At 45.3% G+C, this 19,098-nt stretch overlaps 1 protein-coding gene across 1 annotated transcript in view; it reads left to right on the top strand.

The window, feature by feature from the left end:
- Nucleotides 1-437: 437 nt before the first annotated feature.
- Nucleotides 438-19,098, top strand: part of gucy1a2 (guanylate cyclase 1, soluble, alpha 2) — a 197,293-nt gene continuing 178,632 nt past the window's right edge. Inside the window, exon 1 of the mRNA XM_078222830.1 lies at nucleotides 438-663. Within this exon, the coding sequence (XP_078078956.1) occupies nucleotides 448-663 (216 nt within the window). The 5' untranslated portion in view covers nucleotides 438-447. The remainder of the gene's footprint in view (nucleotides 664-19,098) is intronic.

Below are 19,098 nucleotides of genomic sequence, written 5' to 3'. Positions count from 1 at the left end.
TGAAACATAATTCCTGCTCTGTATGAAGAGGTGCTGCTTTTACAGTGGAGTTGTCATTAGTGGTTTTGTGTGTGTTGGGGGAAAGCAGGGCTGTGGAAGGGGGAGGTGGTGGTGGGGAGTCCCTGTCAGGGGGGAATGTGTGTATGGAAATATTTCACACAGACCGCTTTAAGGACAATTTCGGGCGACATGAAAGACGTCTGGAAGCACGTGATCGCAAGGAGCTTGAGGTTTTGGAAACAGTTTGTTGTGGGGGGAGAAGCAGAGGGAGGGTTGTTGGGATTGGAGAGGGGTGAGCGCTGAAGTGAAGGGAAGGAGCGTTGCCGATGACTAATTTCCTGCGGCGGTCGCGGTTATAAAGCTCGGGGATGCGCTGGGCTGAGGGACACACCAGCACTTGGGGCTGCGGCGCCAGCTCGCACTAAATGTGCCAGCACTGAGTCAACAATGTCCGGCAGGAAGATCTCATCCGAATCCTTCAGCTCCGCCGGCTCGGATTACCCGGAGAGTCCCGAGGAGGGCGGGTGTCCCTTCTCCCGGGTGCTGAATGGGAAGAGCTCGGTCTCCGGAGCCGGCGGCAGTGGCAGCAGCAGGAAGGCTGCTCGCAGGCGGGTTAACCTGGACTGTCTGGGGGAGAGCATCCGGAAACTTGTCTTTCCAACGGTAAAGAGAAGCAGAACGGCACACTCACACTCACTCACTTCCACACTCCTCTCCCATCCCAGCCGCTTCACTCTCCCTGCTTTCCCCACCGCATCTCCATTCTCTCCACATTCACACACTTCCCCTGTGTGTGTCCAACCATCCCACTCAGCGCTCTGCTTGCTGCCTCACTGTACCGCTGTCTGTCTCCTGTCCCTGTTCAATTCCGCTTCATCGCAGTAATATGCTGGTGGAAAGTTTTAGGAAATGTTATTAATGATGATTGGGACAGCCCCGTATGCTGACTTTGTTATAGATCCAAGCTCTGCTCCCTCTGGCATTGATCAAAGTTCCCTGTTGGCAGTTTTTTGTGTTCTTTCTTTTCACAAATAGCAGGGATCCTTAAACTTCTCCTGCTAATGGAATGAATTGACGATTAATGACACACACAACACACCTACAATTCGGCGCAATCCTTGTATTGATCAGGCGGATGTTTAAGTTCATTCTGTCATGTTCTTTCAAAGTTGTGAGGGTGTCGATGTGAGGGGACATTCTAACTTTAAGCAGCGCCGCAGCTCGGCAAATGTTACCTGGCGTGTTTGGGTGCTCACTTATGGCGATTGGACTGATTTGACCCGATTGATTAAAACTAAACCCTGATGGTTGCCGTTTTTGCATTCATCTCACTGGCACACTGCTGTTACTGGAGGAAATCAGCAGAAGGAAGGGAAAAACAGTGCTTAAAATGATCATAGATATACCCTGAATAACATTGCTTACCTGACCATCTTTAAACCTCTTAGCTGCCGCCCAACTGGTGTACAGATTTTGTTTTAATTTATATTTCATTATTAGTGCATTTTGCTGCTGTGAAATGGATCGTGTTAAAAATGCAATAGATATAACTCTGTGTCGGTAAATATAACTTTGGGTGTATTATTAATAGCGAAACATATCTTTATACATCATTGTGTTCTGCCTTTTTGATTGTCTTCCACAGGCAATTTAATATCATTTGTTCCAAAGAATGCTTTATGAAGTACTTTGAAATGAACTATATTACTGTTACATTTTAGTTTATTCTTAATGATGCTTTGGTTACAAGTGTGAATGATTCTGCAGCTCCAATGCTTCCTTTTATAGTTTGGAAAGTTGTAGATATTGGAAATTGAAACCTGACGTTGCTGAGGAAAATTACTGTGAATACTGGGAATAAAAACAGAAAAATGCTGAAAATACTCGACAAGTCAGACATTTGTGGAGATAAAACAGTTAAGGGCTAGATTTTATGGGGCACTGTATTCTCCACCCAGCTCCTCAACTGACAAGCCAGTCGTCAGCCTGCCCACCTAAAGCCCCGCAGCAATTATTATTCAGTTGGGAGCAGCTTTAATTGTTCCAGAATGGCACTTTTGCTTTGGGTTCTGCTTTCTGTGTTGGGTCTGTGCTCAGTGCTGTCTGGTCTCCTCCTCTGTGTCTCAGTTTGCTCCCTCCCATGTTCTAGTCTTAATTTTTTTCTTTTGTCCTTCCTTCCAGGATCTCTTTTCTTGCCAGCCCTGCATCTTCTGTTTAAAGGTTCACTGGTTCTTTTACCCGCTGCCACCATGTTTTGTTGTGTAGTTGGGGTATTGACAAGTGTTTTGGGAATGGTCTATTCTCCCAAAGTTGGCTGCTCAACTCTGTAGTCTCTAAAAATCATTACTCTTTACTTACAGCAAGTATTGACACATTTGAACCTCCGACACAAGGTTGGAATTTCTCCTCCTTTCTGATCACTCTTACTTCTCAGTCATATGATCTGACATCATTACTACATTAGTATCGTGTGCCCTTCTGATGTTAACACTTCACTCTACTGAAGGGATTTCATAGAATCATAGAATCTCTATAGCGCAGAAAGAGGCCATTTGGCCTATCGAGTCTGCACTGACCACCATCCCACCCAAGCCCTATCCCCATTACCCCACGCATTTAGCCTAGCTCGTCCCCCTGACACTAAGGGGCAATTTAGCATGGTCAATCCACCTAACCTGCACATCTTTGGACTGTGGAAGGAAACCAAAGCACCCAGTTCAGTGCCTCACTGTCCAGATAGTGTGTAAGCAGAGACCGAGAGTCATACAGATCAATGACTGGTATCTTGGCACAGTTATGATGCCCTCATTCTAGGCAGTCGGCTGAGCTAATTGCATTTGAAGCACCATGACAAACCGAAGGGTGGTAACTGGGTAACAAGAGCATTTTGCTGACCAAATGACTGATGACCCTAATGCATATATGTACAGCATGTAATGAGAACAATGAAACGCCATGTTGTTACACAATTATGTTAGAAAGGGTTATTGGTGAGCTGAAACTGGATTATTGATGTGCTGAAACAATGTTTCTACCACCTGGATCACTCTGGGCGAGTCCTGCAGTACTTGGATATCAACATTTTTGAAGGTCTGCTGAATGCAAAGGAGGTGATGGCCTGGTGGTATTATTGCTAGATTATTAACCCAGAAACTCAGTTAATGTTCTGGGGACTTGGGTTCGAATCTCGTCACGGCAGATGGTGAAATTTGAATTCAATAAAAAATATCTGGAATTAACAATTTACTGATGACCATGAAACAATTTGTCGATTGTCGGAAAAACCCACCTGGTTCATTGATATCCTTTAGGGAAGGAAATCTGCCGTCCTTACCTGGTCTGGCCTACATGTGACTCCAGAGCCACAGCAATGTAGCTGACTCAACTGCCCTCGGGCAACTAGGGATGGGCAATAAATGCTGGCCAGCCAGTGATGCCCATGTCCCACAAATGAATAAAAGAAATGCTGCAGACACTTGCCTTCATGTGGGGACAGCCCTGGTCACTGATCATACAGCAAGCAGCTCAGAGAGAGGAACATGAGGCGGAAGAGAGGAGACAACGTAAACAACCACTTTCCATCTGGGCTGTCCAGAACAAACTCAGTTGAGTACGATATCAATAATTGCATTCACCACAGCTTAACTTCTCTCACTTACTGACCGTCACAGCATCCATCAGGCCACAATGCAAAAATATCAGCCACCACACCATAACAAGCTGAACTAAACTGATCAATGAAACTATTCTATATTCTCTTTGTAAAGCTGTAGCATAGCTTCTACCTCCTTCTATTGCAGTCTTCTCGATGCCAACAATCTGTTGCCTTTTTCATTATTTTCTGAACATGTTCATGCAATTTTAATGAGTTATGTACTTTGATCCCCAAGTTTTCATGGATCATCACCATTTCTAGCTTTTCACTATTCAGAAAGCACCCTGTTTTACCCTTTTTAGGTCCAAAGTGGATGAGCTCTACATTTATCTACATTGAATTCCATTTGTCATAGTTTGGTCCATTGATTTAATCTACTAACATCTGTTTGTAATTTTACCCATCTAAACCACTTACAGACCTGCCCATCTTTGTGTCATTGGAAAACGTGCAGATGTGGCTTTCTATCCCATCATCTAAGCTATGAATAAATAAGGTGAACATTGAGACCCCAATACAGATCCTTACGACACTCTGTTGTGGAACTGCTGGTCGTCAGCTGCTTACAGACTTTGTTCCCTTCAAGTGACCAGGTGAAGAATTTTGGTGTTTTAAAATCAGCCTTTTATTTATGAGCTAGAGCAAGAGCTCCAGCATGCCAGCTTGTGGTGTAGTCCAAAATACTGGTTGCAGAGTTAGACAAACAGATATACTTCCAAATTCGATTACAAATAATTAGCATATACCAATCAGAGGTCTAAGTTATCCATATCCACACACAATTAACAATTGGGATTACATGATGTATAACATAAGGGTATAGTTGTCCAATTACAACTTGTGCATGTCTACCTAATTATAATATCACCAAGCATGTATTTCTTTCTTTAATATCATCCACCCTCTGGACACATGTTTGATAGCTATCTGTCTGACCAATGGTATATCAACCTTCCATGTCCTCCCATGTCCATTGTTCCTTTTATAACTGATACTGACAAGCTGCAGCTACACATGATTCAATGGAAGTCTTATATGTGTATTGTCTGACTGAAGGCTTCTTTGTAATTGGGAGTTTTATGGTAATTGACTCTTATCTGGGTCTGCTTTAATCAAGACCTGTGGTTTTCTCATAATTTTCCTGTGTGACTGAGTCTAGCAGCTTGAAGCTTGTGTGATTTTAAAACCTGTGTGATTACTAACCCTTTCAGACACCATTCATCTCATCCTGCCATTAGAGCATTTTCCCAATATCCCTACTTTGTGCCTTAGCCATTGCCAAGTCAATAATTTGCCTTCAATTTCAGTCGCTTCAAATCTAACAAATAGTCTCTTATGAGGAGCTTTGTCAAATACCTTCTGGAGATCGACATAAATAACATCCATATACAAAAGATACAAAAAGACACAAAAGTCTGAGGACATGTACCAACTCAAGGACATCTGCTTCCCTGCTGCCATCAGACTTTTGAATGGACTTACCTCGCATTAATTTGATCTTTCTCTATAGCCTGGCTATGACTGTAACACTGCATTCTGCACTCTCTCTTTTCCTTCTCTATGAACAGTGTGCTTTGTCTGTATAGTACGCAAGAAACAATGCTTTTCATTGTACATATGTGACAATAAATCAAATCACATTACCCTGCCCAATACGTTAGTCACCTGTTCAAAAATTCTATTAGGTTTGTCAGGCTCATGATCTCCCTTTAAAAAGCCATGCTGGCTCTCTCGACAGTTTAAAATATTCAAGGTGTTCAGTCACTCTATCCTTAATTACAGACTCCAGTAATTTCCTGACAATCAGCTTTAGGCTAACTGGCCTATCATTCCTCGTTTTGCACTCTCTCCAATTTAAAATAACAGAGTGACATGCACAATTTTCAAATCTAAAGGAACACTTCCCCAATCCGGAGAATGTTAGAGAATTATACTTGATGTTGACGGTATATTAGTTAATACAGATGGTGGGCATTAACTGGGAATTCATTTGTGTTCCTATAACTAGGAACAGACTGAAATTGCAGTAGCTAGGTTAGTAGGTGTACATTTATAAATCTATTTTTGCTGAGATACACATTTCAAAAGGGTGTAAAAAAAAATTGACTCCCTCTCTACCTTTCATCACTCGCTTTCTGGAAAAGACCAGTGAAGGCATGTTCTCACTTCCTTCCTTTGAAACCTTGGAATGGAAACAATCTTGTCCTGGAGATTTACAGGGTGGGATTTTCTGGCCGTATTTGCCCCACCCAAGATCAACAGACCTTTGCATGGTCCGTGTCCTGCCCGCTACAATTCCCATGGCAGGTGGGACAGGAAAATTCTACCTACAGTGCTTTGTACGATTGGGTGGAACTTCCCACTCCCACCAGCAGTGGAAATCATGGCCGGCGGGGGGGAATTAAATTTCTGGGAAGCAAAACATGTTTCGTTATGGTGGGAAAAACTGTTGGAATTTTGTTCTTCTGACTTCCAAGGTGGGTCGAGCTTCCTGACAAGCAATGTCGGAAAACTCATTTGCATGTATTAGCATCTAACTCATGCTAATTAAAAGGCCATCTCATCAAAATTATTCACCCTCCAAATTAAGTTCCTCGCCAGCAAGAATTTATCATGTTCAGTTTATAATTGCCTCTATTTGGCATGCACCTTGCAAGCCTCATCTCTTCCACAACTTGCATAAATATTGCTTTCTCCTTCTTGGGACCTCACCTAACGTCACTCGCATGCCATTAACAAATTCTGCACCAAGACTGGACAAAGGAGGAAGCCAAAGCCTGGAGGGAGGGAGTGGGGGTGGGTGGGTGTTGGGAGTGGTTGGAAGGTTGGTGCGAAAGCTGAACATGGGGAGGCAGCCTTAGAGGGAAGTGGGGGTGGGGAGAGTGTCAGCGAGCCTGGTGGCAATGTCCGGTGGCGAGGGTGTCCGAGAAATGTGAGTTTGGGGTGGGGAATGTCTTAGAGGAGTCAATGATGTGGGGATCAGGGGGAGAACTCATGGTATTGGTGATAGGAGGGAACAGTCACAGATAGAGGGGGGAGCGGGATGCAGTAAGGTGGGCAGGTGCAGTTTGAGTGTCTGGTAGGTGAAGGTCTCATTGGAGGGGAGGTCATGGACTGGGACAAGACAGGTGGCTTGGATCATAGAATCATAGAATCCTACAGTGCAGGAAGAGGCCATTTGGCCCATTGAGTCTGCACTGACCACAATTCCACCAGCCCCTATTCCCATAACCCCTCTTATTTACCCTGCTAATCCCCCTGACACTAGGGTCAATTTAGCATGGCCAATCAACCTAACCTGCACATCTTTGGACTGTGGGAGGAAACCGGAGGAAACCCACGCAGACACGGGGAGAACATGCAAACTCCGCACAGACAGTGACCCAAGCCGGGAATTGAACCCGGGTCCCTGGTGCTGTGAGGCAGAAGTGCTAACCACTGTGCCACCGTGCTGCCCATAATGGATAACGGGAGGAGGCAGGGTCAGGGTGGGCATGGGATGGTAACGGGTGCTGGCTCTGAGGGGAGGGAAAGCATGTGGAGGTAGATGGTAATAGGGTCCAGGATAATGGGGGGAGGTTCAAAGGTGACAGACAGGAAATGATGATATTGGATGGGTCTATGGTGATGGGGAAAGTCATGGGTGACTGCAGGAGGGTATAATGTGGTGGAACAAGTTTAAAAGGTGAGGCATACCATTCTTCCAAACTGACCATGACCATGCAGTTTTAAGTTTAGTCAGTCAGTGAGGGCCACATTGCAGCAGCTTTGTTCCTGACTCAGGGTTCCATTACATAGAGGAAGGTGTGGAGCTGCTCTTCATTCTGTGTGATTTGCCATCTGCTACAGCCAGAGGAGGGAAGGAGATGGGTGCCTCCAAGGGGCATGGCTGATAGAGAGCAGCCAACCTGCGATTCCAAACTCTATCTTCCTGGGTGAACAGTCATGGCTAATAAAGGATCATGCAGTTAGTCATTCTCTGTTCCCAAGGCAATGGTCTCCCTATAGAGTCTCAAGGGTAGTGGAGACAAGCAGGAAAGAGTCCATGTGAGGCTTTGTGTATGTGGCTCCCATTCTTTTGGCCAAAGAGCAATTTATCCACATGCCTTCTTGTATGAACAGGAGGAACACCCATCTTTGGTCCTCCAGGATGCCCTTTGCCTGGATGGGATGGATGGGGAAGCCATGTTTAAATGGAGGCCAGATGAAGGGCTGCTGGCATTGAGACGGAGGGAAGCCTGTAAAGGACATACTCATTTAATGGATCATTTCAATTCATCACATGCTTACTGACGTGTCGATGAGGCAGGCCTGCTTTAGCAATGGCTCTCATCCAGAGGAGAAGGGGGGCATCACCGGGATGTGATTGCTCACCCCTGCGAACTTCTCCAGTATGAGCAGTGGCTGCAAGCACCCTGAAGGGGCAATGTTGAGCTTCTGGCCTGCAATGAGTGAAGGTGAGTCCTGGTGCCCTTTTGATCAATTCCCATGGGGTAACGATGGACTGGGTGACTTCCAGCCTGCTTCAGCACGAGGTTTGTTGAATTCCTCACTGATGCATTATTAATGAGCTGAAAATGTAAGATTGCGTGTGTTCCCCCGCTCTGCTGCCCAATGGAAATTATGCTAATTTTCCTGTCTGCCAACTGACTTAATCTCCAGAATGGATTTTCAGTCAGGCCTGTTGCCCCTGGAATGAGTGTGGAAGCTGTCAGGTGCAGAGGTGGGGTGGATTAACATGGAGGGGCTGGATGCGGGGGTTGATGGGTGAGGAGGCGAGCTGGGAGGAAGACTCTGTGCTCTGGCATTTTGTTGCATTAAATAACAAACATTTCTAAATAAAGCAGGCTGGAAGTCACTCAGTTCATCGTTACCCCATGGGAATTGATCAAAAGTGCACCAGGATACACTCCACTCATTGCAGGCCAGAAGCTCATCATTGCAGATGACACCAAGATTGGTGGCATAGTGGACAGTGAAGAAAGTATCTCCAATTGCAGCGGGATCTTGATCAATTGGGCCAGTGGGCTGACGAATGGCAGATGGAGTTTAATTTAGACAAATGCGAGGTGATGAATTTTGGTAGATTGAACCAGGGCAGGATTTACTCAGTTAATGGTAGGGCGTTGGGGAGAATTATAGAACAAAGAGATCTGGGGGTACAGGTTCATAGCTCCTTGAAAGTGGAGTCACAGGTGGACAGAGTGGTGAAGAAGGCATTCGGCATTCGGTCAGAACATTGAATACAGGAGTTGGGACGTCTTGTTGAAGTTGTACAAGACATTGGTAAGGCCACACTTGGAATACTGTGTGCAGTTCTGGTCACCCTATCATAGAAAGGATATCATTAAACTAGAAAGAGTGCAGAAAAGATTTACTAGGATGCTACCGGGACTTGATGGTTTGGGTTATAAGGAGAGGCTGGATAGACTAGGACTTTTTTGTCTGGAGCGTAGGAGGCTGAGGGGTGACCTTATAGAGGTCTATAAAATAATGAGGGGCACAGATCAGCTAGATAGTCAATATCTTTTCCCAAAGGTAGGGGAGTCTAAAACTAGAGGGCATAGGTTTAAGGTGAGAGGGGAGAGATACAATAGTATCCAGAGGGGCAATTGTTTCACACACAGGGTGGTGAGTGTCTGGAATAAGCTGCCAGAGATTGTAGTAGAGGCGGGTACAATGTTGTCTTTTAAAAAGCATTTAGACAGTTACATGGGTAAAATGAGTATAGAGGGATATGGGCCAAGTGCGGGCAATTGGGATTAGCTTAGGAGTTTAAAAAAAAAGGCTGGCATGGACAAGTTGATAAGAGTTTTAACAACACCAGGTTAAAGTCCAACGTTGGACTTTAACCTGGTGTTGTTAAAACTCTTACTGTGTTTACCCCAGTCCAACGCCGGCATCTCCACATCATGACTACCATCGACACTGCAAACCACCGGTTCCAAATGGAGAGGATCTCCAAGAAGATCGCGCATATCGACACATAAACCTGTTGGACTTTAACCTGGTGTTGTTAAAACTCTTACTGTGTTTACCCCAGTCCAACGCCGGCATCTCCACATCATAGACAAGTAGGGCCAAAGGGCCTGTTTCCACGCTGTAAACCTCCATGACTCTATTGCTCCTTTAGGGTCCTTGCAGTCGCTGCTCCGATAGAGAAAAATGTTGAGGGTGGAACTATGTTCCATAAGGAGAGTGCTGGGTTTTTTTCATGAAAAAATAAGTGTAAGAGAAGCTGACGTGGGGGCTGCAACTATCTAGTCCATTGTGTTTAACCAGAAAACTCAGTTTTGTAAGTTTAGAGAAGAAAAAAGGAAGTTCTAGAGAGTTGCACAGGACTAAGCAGCTATGTAAAGAGAGAAGTCCAGCTATGGAATTGACACCAAGGAAGTGTCTACTTGTGTCATGTAGGTAATGGCATGTGATGCCGATACTTGGGCCAAGAGATCTTATTGGTAAGAATACCATAATACCAGAACTGAGCTGTGACCTGTGCAGCAAGATCCAGTATAAAAGGAACTGCCTCTCAACATATGAACATGTTTAAAAGCTTATTGGAGTGAAAAGGGAGAGCAGCTTATGGTGATTTAAGACTGTGGTGACTTTACCTTTAATCTTCATCTATACTCGCATATATGTCCTCATGGGAAATATTGATGCTTGCATTACCTTTCATTCTGTATTTTGTTTTAGAACTTGTGTTAAGAAGGCAGAATGGGTGGTTAATATTTTGTATAGGAAATTCCCTGCTTCATCTTTGGATTATGGGAGGAAACCAGAGCACCCAGAGGAAACCCACACAGACACGGAGAGGACGTGCAAACTCCACACAAACAGTCACCCAAAGCCGGAACTGAACCCAGGTCCCTGGTGCTGTGAAGCAGCAGTGTTGCCGCTGTGCCACCATGCCACCCATGTCACCTTGTGAAAGTGACTGCATATCTGACCATCTCTTGAACCAGCAACCCACACGGTGGCACAATGGTTAGCACTGCTGCCTCACAGCGCCGGGGACCCGGGTTCAATTCTGGCCTTGGGTGACTGTGTGGAGTTTGCATATTCTCCCCATGTCTGTGTGGGTTTTCTCTGGGTGCTCCGCTTTCCTCCCATACTCCAAAGATGTGCGGATTAGGTTGATTGGCCATGCTAAATTGCCCCTTAGTTTCCGGGAGATTAGCACAGGGGTTGTGTGGGGTTGTGGGGATAGGGCCTAGGTGGTATTGTAGTCAATGTGGCCTCGATGAGCCAATTGGTCTCTTTCAGCACAGTAGGGATTCTATGATTCCCATCATGATCAGGGATGGTGAGCAGTGTGCTCTCTATTCATGATGTGAGTAACAGAATCAGGCAATGTCAGCTGGGCAACATTCTACAGAAAATGTCTGCTTACAAGTTGTCTCCAACCAATGTTGCTATAGTATAAAGCGTTGCTTTGAATAATTTTTTTCACAACTATTCCGAGAGTAGAGTTCCTTTTTCAATGACAAGAAGAGAGTTTTATTTAAAAAAAACAAGAGATTTTCCTGATGCCAGAAGCTAATAAACAACAGGTCTCATCACCATAACCGTTCCATCTCCAGAGTGAACCATTCAATATTAGATCTGTATGAAAATTCTGAGCAGCTGAAAATGTAAATTGAAGGCACCTGAGTAATATATTTCATATGCCTGATTTGTTGACCTACGTAAAGTGTTCGAAAGAAAGGTATTAAGATAGAAAAAAAACTTAAAGGCTTTGAGACAATGTGGTCTCCTGACATCTGGTTGCTGCTTCCTTGATCCTTAGCAGATTTACTTCCATATTGCTGTTTCTATCTGTGAGGTTTGTTGTAAATTCACACTGGGGAAGTTCATTATCAGGTGTATGAAATAAGCTGAACATTAATATTTTTCCTAGTGTTCCGTCGGTCCAGGGAGTCATCCTCTCATCAATATTTGTTTCCTTCTGAAGATGGCTTAGTTCAGGAGATCAAGATGTAGAATCAATTTGGTAGAAATAAGAAACAACAGAGGAAAGAAATCATTTGTGGAGTAATTTATAGGCCAGTAGGTTATACAGTAGCTACAGTGTAGTGTAGAGTATATGAAAAAGAAAAAAAAAAATAGGTGTGCAAGAAATGTATTGCAGTAATCGTGGGTGATTTTAATCTTCTTATAGATTGGATGATTCAGATAGGCAAAGATAGCCTGGAAGGTGAGTTCACAGAGTATATATAGAGCAGTATATTCTACTGCAAACCAGGAGCCAACTATTCTCAGACTTGGTAACGTACAGGAATAATTAATGGCCTCCTAGTATAGGAACCTCTAAGCAACAATGATCATAACATGTTGAATTTCATGTTTAGTTGTGGGTCTAAGGCTAAAATAAAAAACAATTGCAAGGGTATGAAGACACCGTTGGCTAAAGTAAACTGGGAAAACAGGTAAAAATAGGACAGTATAGAAGCAGTGACAAATATTTGACAAGATCTGACTTGTCATAGAAACATAGGAAATAGGAGTAGGCCATTTGGCACTTTGTGCCTGCTCCACCAATCATTATGATCATGGCTGCTCAGCCAACTCAATAACCATTCCCCCCCCCCCCCATATCCTTTGATCCTCTTGGCTCCAAGATCTATATCTAACTCCTCTTGAAATCATGCAATGTTTTGACCTCAACTGCTTTCAGTGGCAGTGAATTCCATAGACTCACCACTCTCTGGTTGAAGAAACTTCTCATCTCTGTCCTAAAATGTTTACCGTGTATCCTCAGACTCTGACCCCTAGTTTTGGACTCCCTCATCATCCAGAACACCCTTCCTGCATCAACACTGTTTGTTTAGTCCTGTTAGAATTTTATAAGTTTCTATGAGATCTCCCCTCATTCTCATGAACTTCAGCAAATATAATCCTAACCGATTCAATTTCTCCTCTTACGATAGTCCCGCCATCTCAGGAATCAGTCTAGTCAACCTTTGCTGCACCCCACGTCATAGCAAGAACACATCCTTTCTCAGATAAGGAGACCAAAACTGCACACAATATTCCAGGTGTGGCCTCACAAGGCCCTGAATAATTGTAGCAAGACATTCCTGCTGCTGTACTCGAATCCTCTTGCCATGAAGGCCAACATGCCATTTGTCTTCTTTACTGCCTGCTGCACCTCCATGCTTACCTTCAGCAACTGGAATACAAGGACACCCAGGTTTGGTTGCACATTCCCCTCTCTCAATTTATAGCCATTCAAATAATAACCTGCCTTCCTGTTTTTGCTAGCAAAGTGGATAACCTCACATCTATCCACATTATACTACATTGCCATGCACTTGCCCCCTCCCTCAACTTGTCCAGATCACACTGAAGCATCTCTGCATCCCTCCTCACAGCGCACCATCCCACCCAGCTTTGTGTCATCTGCAAATTTTAGAAATTATATTTAGTTCCCTCATTTAAATCATTAATATATATTGTGAATAACTAAGGTCCTAGCACTGATCCCGGCAGTACCCCACTAGTCACTGCCTGCCATTCGGAAAACGATCCCTTTATTCCCAGTCTTTGTTTCCTGTCTGCCAATCAGTTTTCTATCCATCTCAATACTCTGCCCCCAATCTCATGCACTTGAATTTTACACGCTAATCTCTTATGTGGGACTAAGTCAAAAGCTTTCTGAAAGTCCGAATAAACCGTATCCACTGGCTCCCCCTTGTTAACTCTACTAGTCCAGTAGTAACATCAGCTGAAATGGTAACAAAAGGACTCCATGTGAAGGATGCATCTTCTGCGGCAAATTAAGGACAGCATCAAACATCTCCGTTGATGTAGACAGGGGCATGTTCTCCACTGCGATTCCTGAAGTCGACTGATCACAAGATTGAAGAAATGATGAAGACAGAAAGCAGGATACTATAGGCAGTTTGGCCTAATAACTATCATTGGGAAAGTTTTAGAATCCATTATTAAGTTGGTAGTAGCAGTGGTAGCAGGATGAGGCCCTTAAGTGGGCATTGATTGTGGTAGGGCAAGAGGGCAGTTCATGAGTATTTCCATCACAGACTTAATAAGGGTAGAGGCTGGAGGGTGACGAGGTCCCTACCGGATTAAATGCCCACCTTGCCACCAAACATGCCATGGGGAAAGGCGTAAGATCCACCCAATGCATTGTCAAAATAATTTGATCTGGGGAATTGCTAGCATTGCCTTGATTCTCTGATGGTTAATTATCTTGTGGAGATGCTGGCGTTGGACTGGGGTAAACACAGTAAGAAGTTTGACAACACCAGGTTAAAGTCCAACAAGTTTATTTGGTAGCAAATGCCACTAGCTTTCGGAGCGCTGCCCCTTCGTCAGGTGGAGTGGAGAAATGCTCACAAACAGGGCATACAGAGACACAAACTCTGGAGGGAGTTTGTGTCTCCGGACAAAGGGGCAGCGCTCTGAAAGCTAGTGGCATTTGCTACCAAATAAACCTGTTGGACTTTAACCTGGTGATGTTAAACTTCTTACTGGGTTAATTATCTGTCAGTGTTAACCGCTCCTGTCGCTTCTTCAGAATATTCTTTTATCAATTTTATTTTTGAGTCAGGAAATTTTGTCAGAAGCTGTAGGTGTTTTGAGTGGGAGTTTGAATTGTGTTAGAGAGCTACACACTTTGATAACCTGTGTAGGTTTGTGTGAAAAGGTACAATCATTATTTATTATTAATCCGTCTGAAATGTTATCTGAAAAACTGTGTCACATATTAAAGCTATTTGCAAATTCAGATGTTTAATATGAGTGCTGGAGAACAAGTCACTTTGCATGAAATAGCGCAGAATGTGGGAGTATGAGTCTATGTAAGAGCACAGTTGGCACTGCATGGAACGTTTCACACATTTGTAGATCCCTGTGCACTGGCACAGTTCAATAATAATTATTGCTAAATGTCAACAGGTGTTATGGGACTTGACTTGACACTTCAATGCAGTGCTGAGGGAGTCCTGCACGAAATATTAAACTGAGAGTCCATTTGTAATCCCAGGTAGTCTCATGCCTAGTAAAGATATCATGTTCCTAACTCTCAAGACATGGGGTGGGCCTTTCCAGTCATGCCCGCACTGGGACCAAAAATGCCTGCCCAAGGTCAATGGACCTGTTTCCTGTTTCAAATTATCCGTCGTGCACGCGGTGATTTCCATGGCAGGCGGGACTGGAAGATTTGGGCCTTGAGCTTTATTCAAGGTGGACTTTTTGAAATTAACTTTAAAAAATGGACACTGTGCAGCAAAGTTGACCACCAAGGATCAGGTGACTTTTGTGACTTCTGCACTGACAGAGAATTAACTCCGGTCGCTGCAAAGTTCTTAAAATGTAAGTGAGTGGAATGCACTTCTTTGAAAATACATTCAAAATATAAAACCACTTTGAATTTACACCCCTACTGATTCAAAATCAATAGCCCCCCTACTCAGTGTCTGCGAGCTCGACACTTCGTAAAGAGAAGTAGAAGAATGAGTTCATCACAAGTAGGTGTGAACATTCACCTCCTCCCCAATGTATAACAATGGCTTCTAACTCCAAATCCTTTGCGCAGACAATAGAAATTGATCATATGATCACAAGATCAAAACTGATGTCAGTTAACAAATCTTATTTCTCTAGAGGTAAGGTGGGAGTGACTGTCCTTGGCATCAGGACAGCATTTGATTAAATATGGCATGAAGAGCCCTAACAAAACTGGAGTCAACGGGAATCAAGGGAAAGTTCTCTGCTGGCTGGAATCATATCTAGCACATAGGAAGATGGTTGTGATTTTTGAAGGTCAATCATCTCAGTTCCAGGACATCTCTGCAGGAGTTTTCAGGATAGTGTCCTAGCCCCAATCATATTCAGCTGCTTCATCAATGACCTTCCAGGGTAAGGTCAGAAATGGGGATGTTCGCTGATGATTGCACAATGTTCAGCACTAATCACAACTCCTCAGATACTGAAGCAGTCCATGTGCAAATGTAGCAAGACCTGAACAATATCTAGGCTCGTGCTGACAAGTGGCAAGTATCATTTGTGCCACACAAGTGTCAGGCAATGACCATCTCCAACAAGAGAGGATCTAACCATCGCCACCTGACATTCAAGGGCATTACAATCACTGAATCCTCCACTATCAACCACCTGGGGGGGGTTACCAATGACCAACAACTGAACTGGACTAGTCGTATCAATACTGTGGCTACAAGAGCAGGTCAGAGGCTGAAGATCTGTGGTGAGTAATTCACCTCCCGACTCCCCAAAGCCTGTCCACTATCTATGAGGCACAAGTCAGGAATGTGATGGAATACTCCACTTGCTAGGATGGGTATAGCTTCATTATAGCTCAAGAAGCTTGACACCATCCAGGACAAAACAGCGCACTTTGGATTAGGCGCATTGGCCATGCTAAATTCTCCCTCATTGTACCCGAACAGCTGCCGGGGTGTGGCGACTAGGGGATTTTCACAGTAACTTCATTGCAGTGTCAATGTAAGCCTAATTGTGACAATAATAAATAAACTTTAAAAATTACTTAGCATTGCATTCACAAACATTTACTCCCTCCATCAACAACAGAAAGTGGCAGTAGTGTGTACCATCAAAAGATACGCTGCGGGCAGTCACCAAGGCTCCTAATTCAGCACCATAAAAACCCACAGCTGCTACCACCTAGAAGGACAAGGGCAGCAGACGCATGGGAACACCACCACCTGAAAGTTCTCCCCCAAGCCACTCATCATGCTGACTTGGAAATATATTGCCATTCCTGAGTTGCTAGATCAAAATCCTGGAATTTTCCCCCCCTAACAGTGGGTGTACCTACACCAGATGGAGTGCAGCAGTTCAAGATGGCAGCCTCTGCACGGGAAATTAGGGATAGGCAACAAATGCTGGCCTAGCCCACATCCCGATTTAAATGTACTCAAAAATCTTCATGTTTATTACTAAAAGCCACAACACTAAAAGCGTTTTAAAACACTCCATCTAAAATATATATATTATTGTGGACAAAAGAGAGGTGGTGAGCAAGGGGAAAAGTTATCCCATCATCAATGGACCATGCAAAGATCCATTGACCTCGGGCTGGATTTTCCATCCTTGGGGCGAGCGTGGCCGGAAAATCCCACCCACAATATCCCACGGCACTATTTTGCAGAAGAGCGCAAGCGTTCTTCCTGATTCTTGGCCAATAATCCATCAATTCATGTCACTGAAACAGATTACCTGGTCATTTGTTTCATTGCTGTCTGTGGAACCTTGCTGTGCACAAATTGGTTCCAACATTTTGTACTTTGCAACAGTGACTATACTTCAAAAGCACCTCACTGGCTATAAAACACTTTGGGTCTTCCTAAGGTTATATAAAGGCGACATAAATACAAGTCTTTCTTTCTATCTCATTCTGGTTTCAGGAGTGGAATTATCCAACAGATGTGGATGCCCCATTGCTGAATACATGTGAGGCTGGGATCGACAGATGTTATGGATATGGGAGAAATGGGATAGGATGGTTCCCCCTTTCTTCCACCTCCCAACTAACTGCAACAACCTGGAGGTGATTCTCCCAGGCCACTGCGCTGCTTTTGTAGCACAGCGAGCTGGGAGACTCTAGCAGAGGCCATTTTGCAGGTTCCCTGTTGGGTGTCATGGCCTCCGCGTGTCTCTGGCAAGTGGATTTCTGGGCTGTCAACTCCGCACTAGAAATTGGCCTGGAATGGAATAAATTATTTAAAAGAGCATTTTAATATATTTGAAGACTCTGGGCCCGCTACCCTCCACCCCCCTCCTGCCCCCTCCCTCCTTCGCCCCTCCATCACGCGTGTTTAATTCCAGCAGGGTTTACAGTAGCTCTGCACTTGTGGGGAGCTGGTGGCCCGACCTCACTGGAGTGAAGGGGGGGCAATCGAGACCTCCCCAGAGGGTCGGGCGCTGGAGGGGTGTGCCCCCTGGGCATTGCCACCATGGCAGTGCCAGGCTAGGCCCCCTGGCACTGCCCAAGGGACAAAGTGCCAATGCCCAGGGGGTACCTTGGCACTGTCTAACAGGCATTGGTCAGTGCCAAGGGAGCGGGGCCTCATGGGGTCAGGGTCAGATGTGGTGGCAGAGCCTCTTGGGGGCGATCTGTCAGGGTGGCCATTCCCACTGCCATGCTGCACTTTGGACTGAGGGAGGGAGGCCAGCGATCGGGGTTGGCCATCGCTGCTGGGGGTGGGGGTGTGGTGGGGTGCAGCGAGGCTGGCCTGGACATGATTGCGGGGCCAGCGATCGGGCTGTGGGGGGAGGGGTCGTAAATCCAGCGATGTGGTTTGTGGGGCTGGCCAGCGATCGGGAGGCTGGCAGGCAAGGGCCGCTGTGCATGTGCTGATCTCGGCACTGATAGACCGGTGTGTGCGCGGTGGCCTGTTCAGCGCTATGCTGTCAGCCTCTCCAGCGGGAATAGGCCCCGCCCCTGGCTTTTTGGATTGATTCACGCTAGTGCACTCTGCAGTGCACAGAGTGTGGGAGATTCATTTTGAAAATCCCACTGAAAAAAAACAGCGGAAGTTTCTCCATTTTTTACGCGAATTCGACACTTGGAATTTTTTTTTAGGAGAATCCGCCCGCCCCCCCCCCCCCGCTCCGTGTGTTTTAGAGAAGAGATGCTCTTAACCTTGAGTGCTGCAACTCTCAAAAATAGACACCGGACAGGTTTTCTCCTTCATTTTTTCTGAGAAAAAGAAAGAATAAATGTTTATTTCTCAACACGCGAATGTGATCACGCACGACACGCACTCAAGAAAAAGTGAGGGTAAAAAAAGATAGCATACGCAATTTTACCAAAATTTGTCAGAGTGCCAGGTTCTGACTGAAAACCGATGTGTATCGCTCCAAGCGTACAGCCAATTTTTCAGACCAGATTTTCCGGTACTCTGTGCACAGGAAATCTGAGGGCATGATTTGTCTCTTCACCGTGGCAGGGCCCGATAGAGATGGCAAGGCCGCCGGCTCCATGGAATTCGGTGCCATCTTTTAAAGGGCGTCCCAATCTGAATGAAAAATAAACTCCTCCCCACCCACCACACAAGTATCAGTGGGGACACCTCCCCTCCCCCTCCCTCTGCCACAGAAGTACCGGGGAAACTCTTTACCTCCCCTACCCTCACCATGCTGGTGCACAGTGCCCACAAATGCCAGGCATCATTGCCATCTGATCTGGTAGACAGTCTCCTCACATCATCCCCATTTGTCTCCCTGCAGGATCAGCTCACTGACAATCACCACAAGTGAGCAAAGACTGGCGGTGGCATGGCGGAGTTGCAGTTCCTGACTCCTTTTGAGGAGAGTGCCCTGGGAGGAGTGGGAGCGGGCCGAGCAAGGTGGGCATGAGAGGGAAAAGTGAGGACCCTCAGAGCTTGCATCTAGCTGTCCCGACTCACATGCGTTCTGTGTCCCAGACCTTTGCCCTC

This window comes from Mustelus asterias, chromosome 10 (assembly GCF_964213995.1).
Source record: "Mustelus asterias chromosome 10, sMusAst1.hap1.1, whole genome shotgun sequence".
NCBI lineage: Eukaryota > Metazoa > Chordata > Chondrichthyes > Carcharhiniformes > Triakidae > Mustelus > Mustelus asterias.
This window is presented reverse-complemented; position numbering and strand designations above follow the sequence as displayed.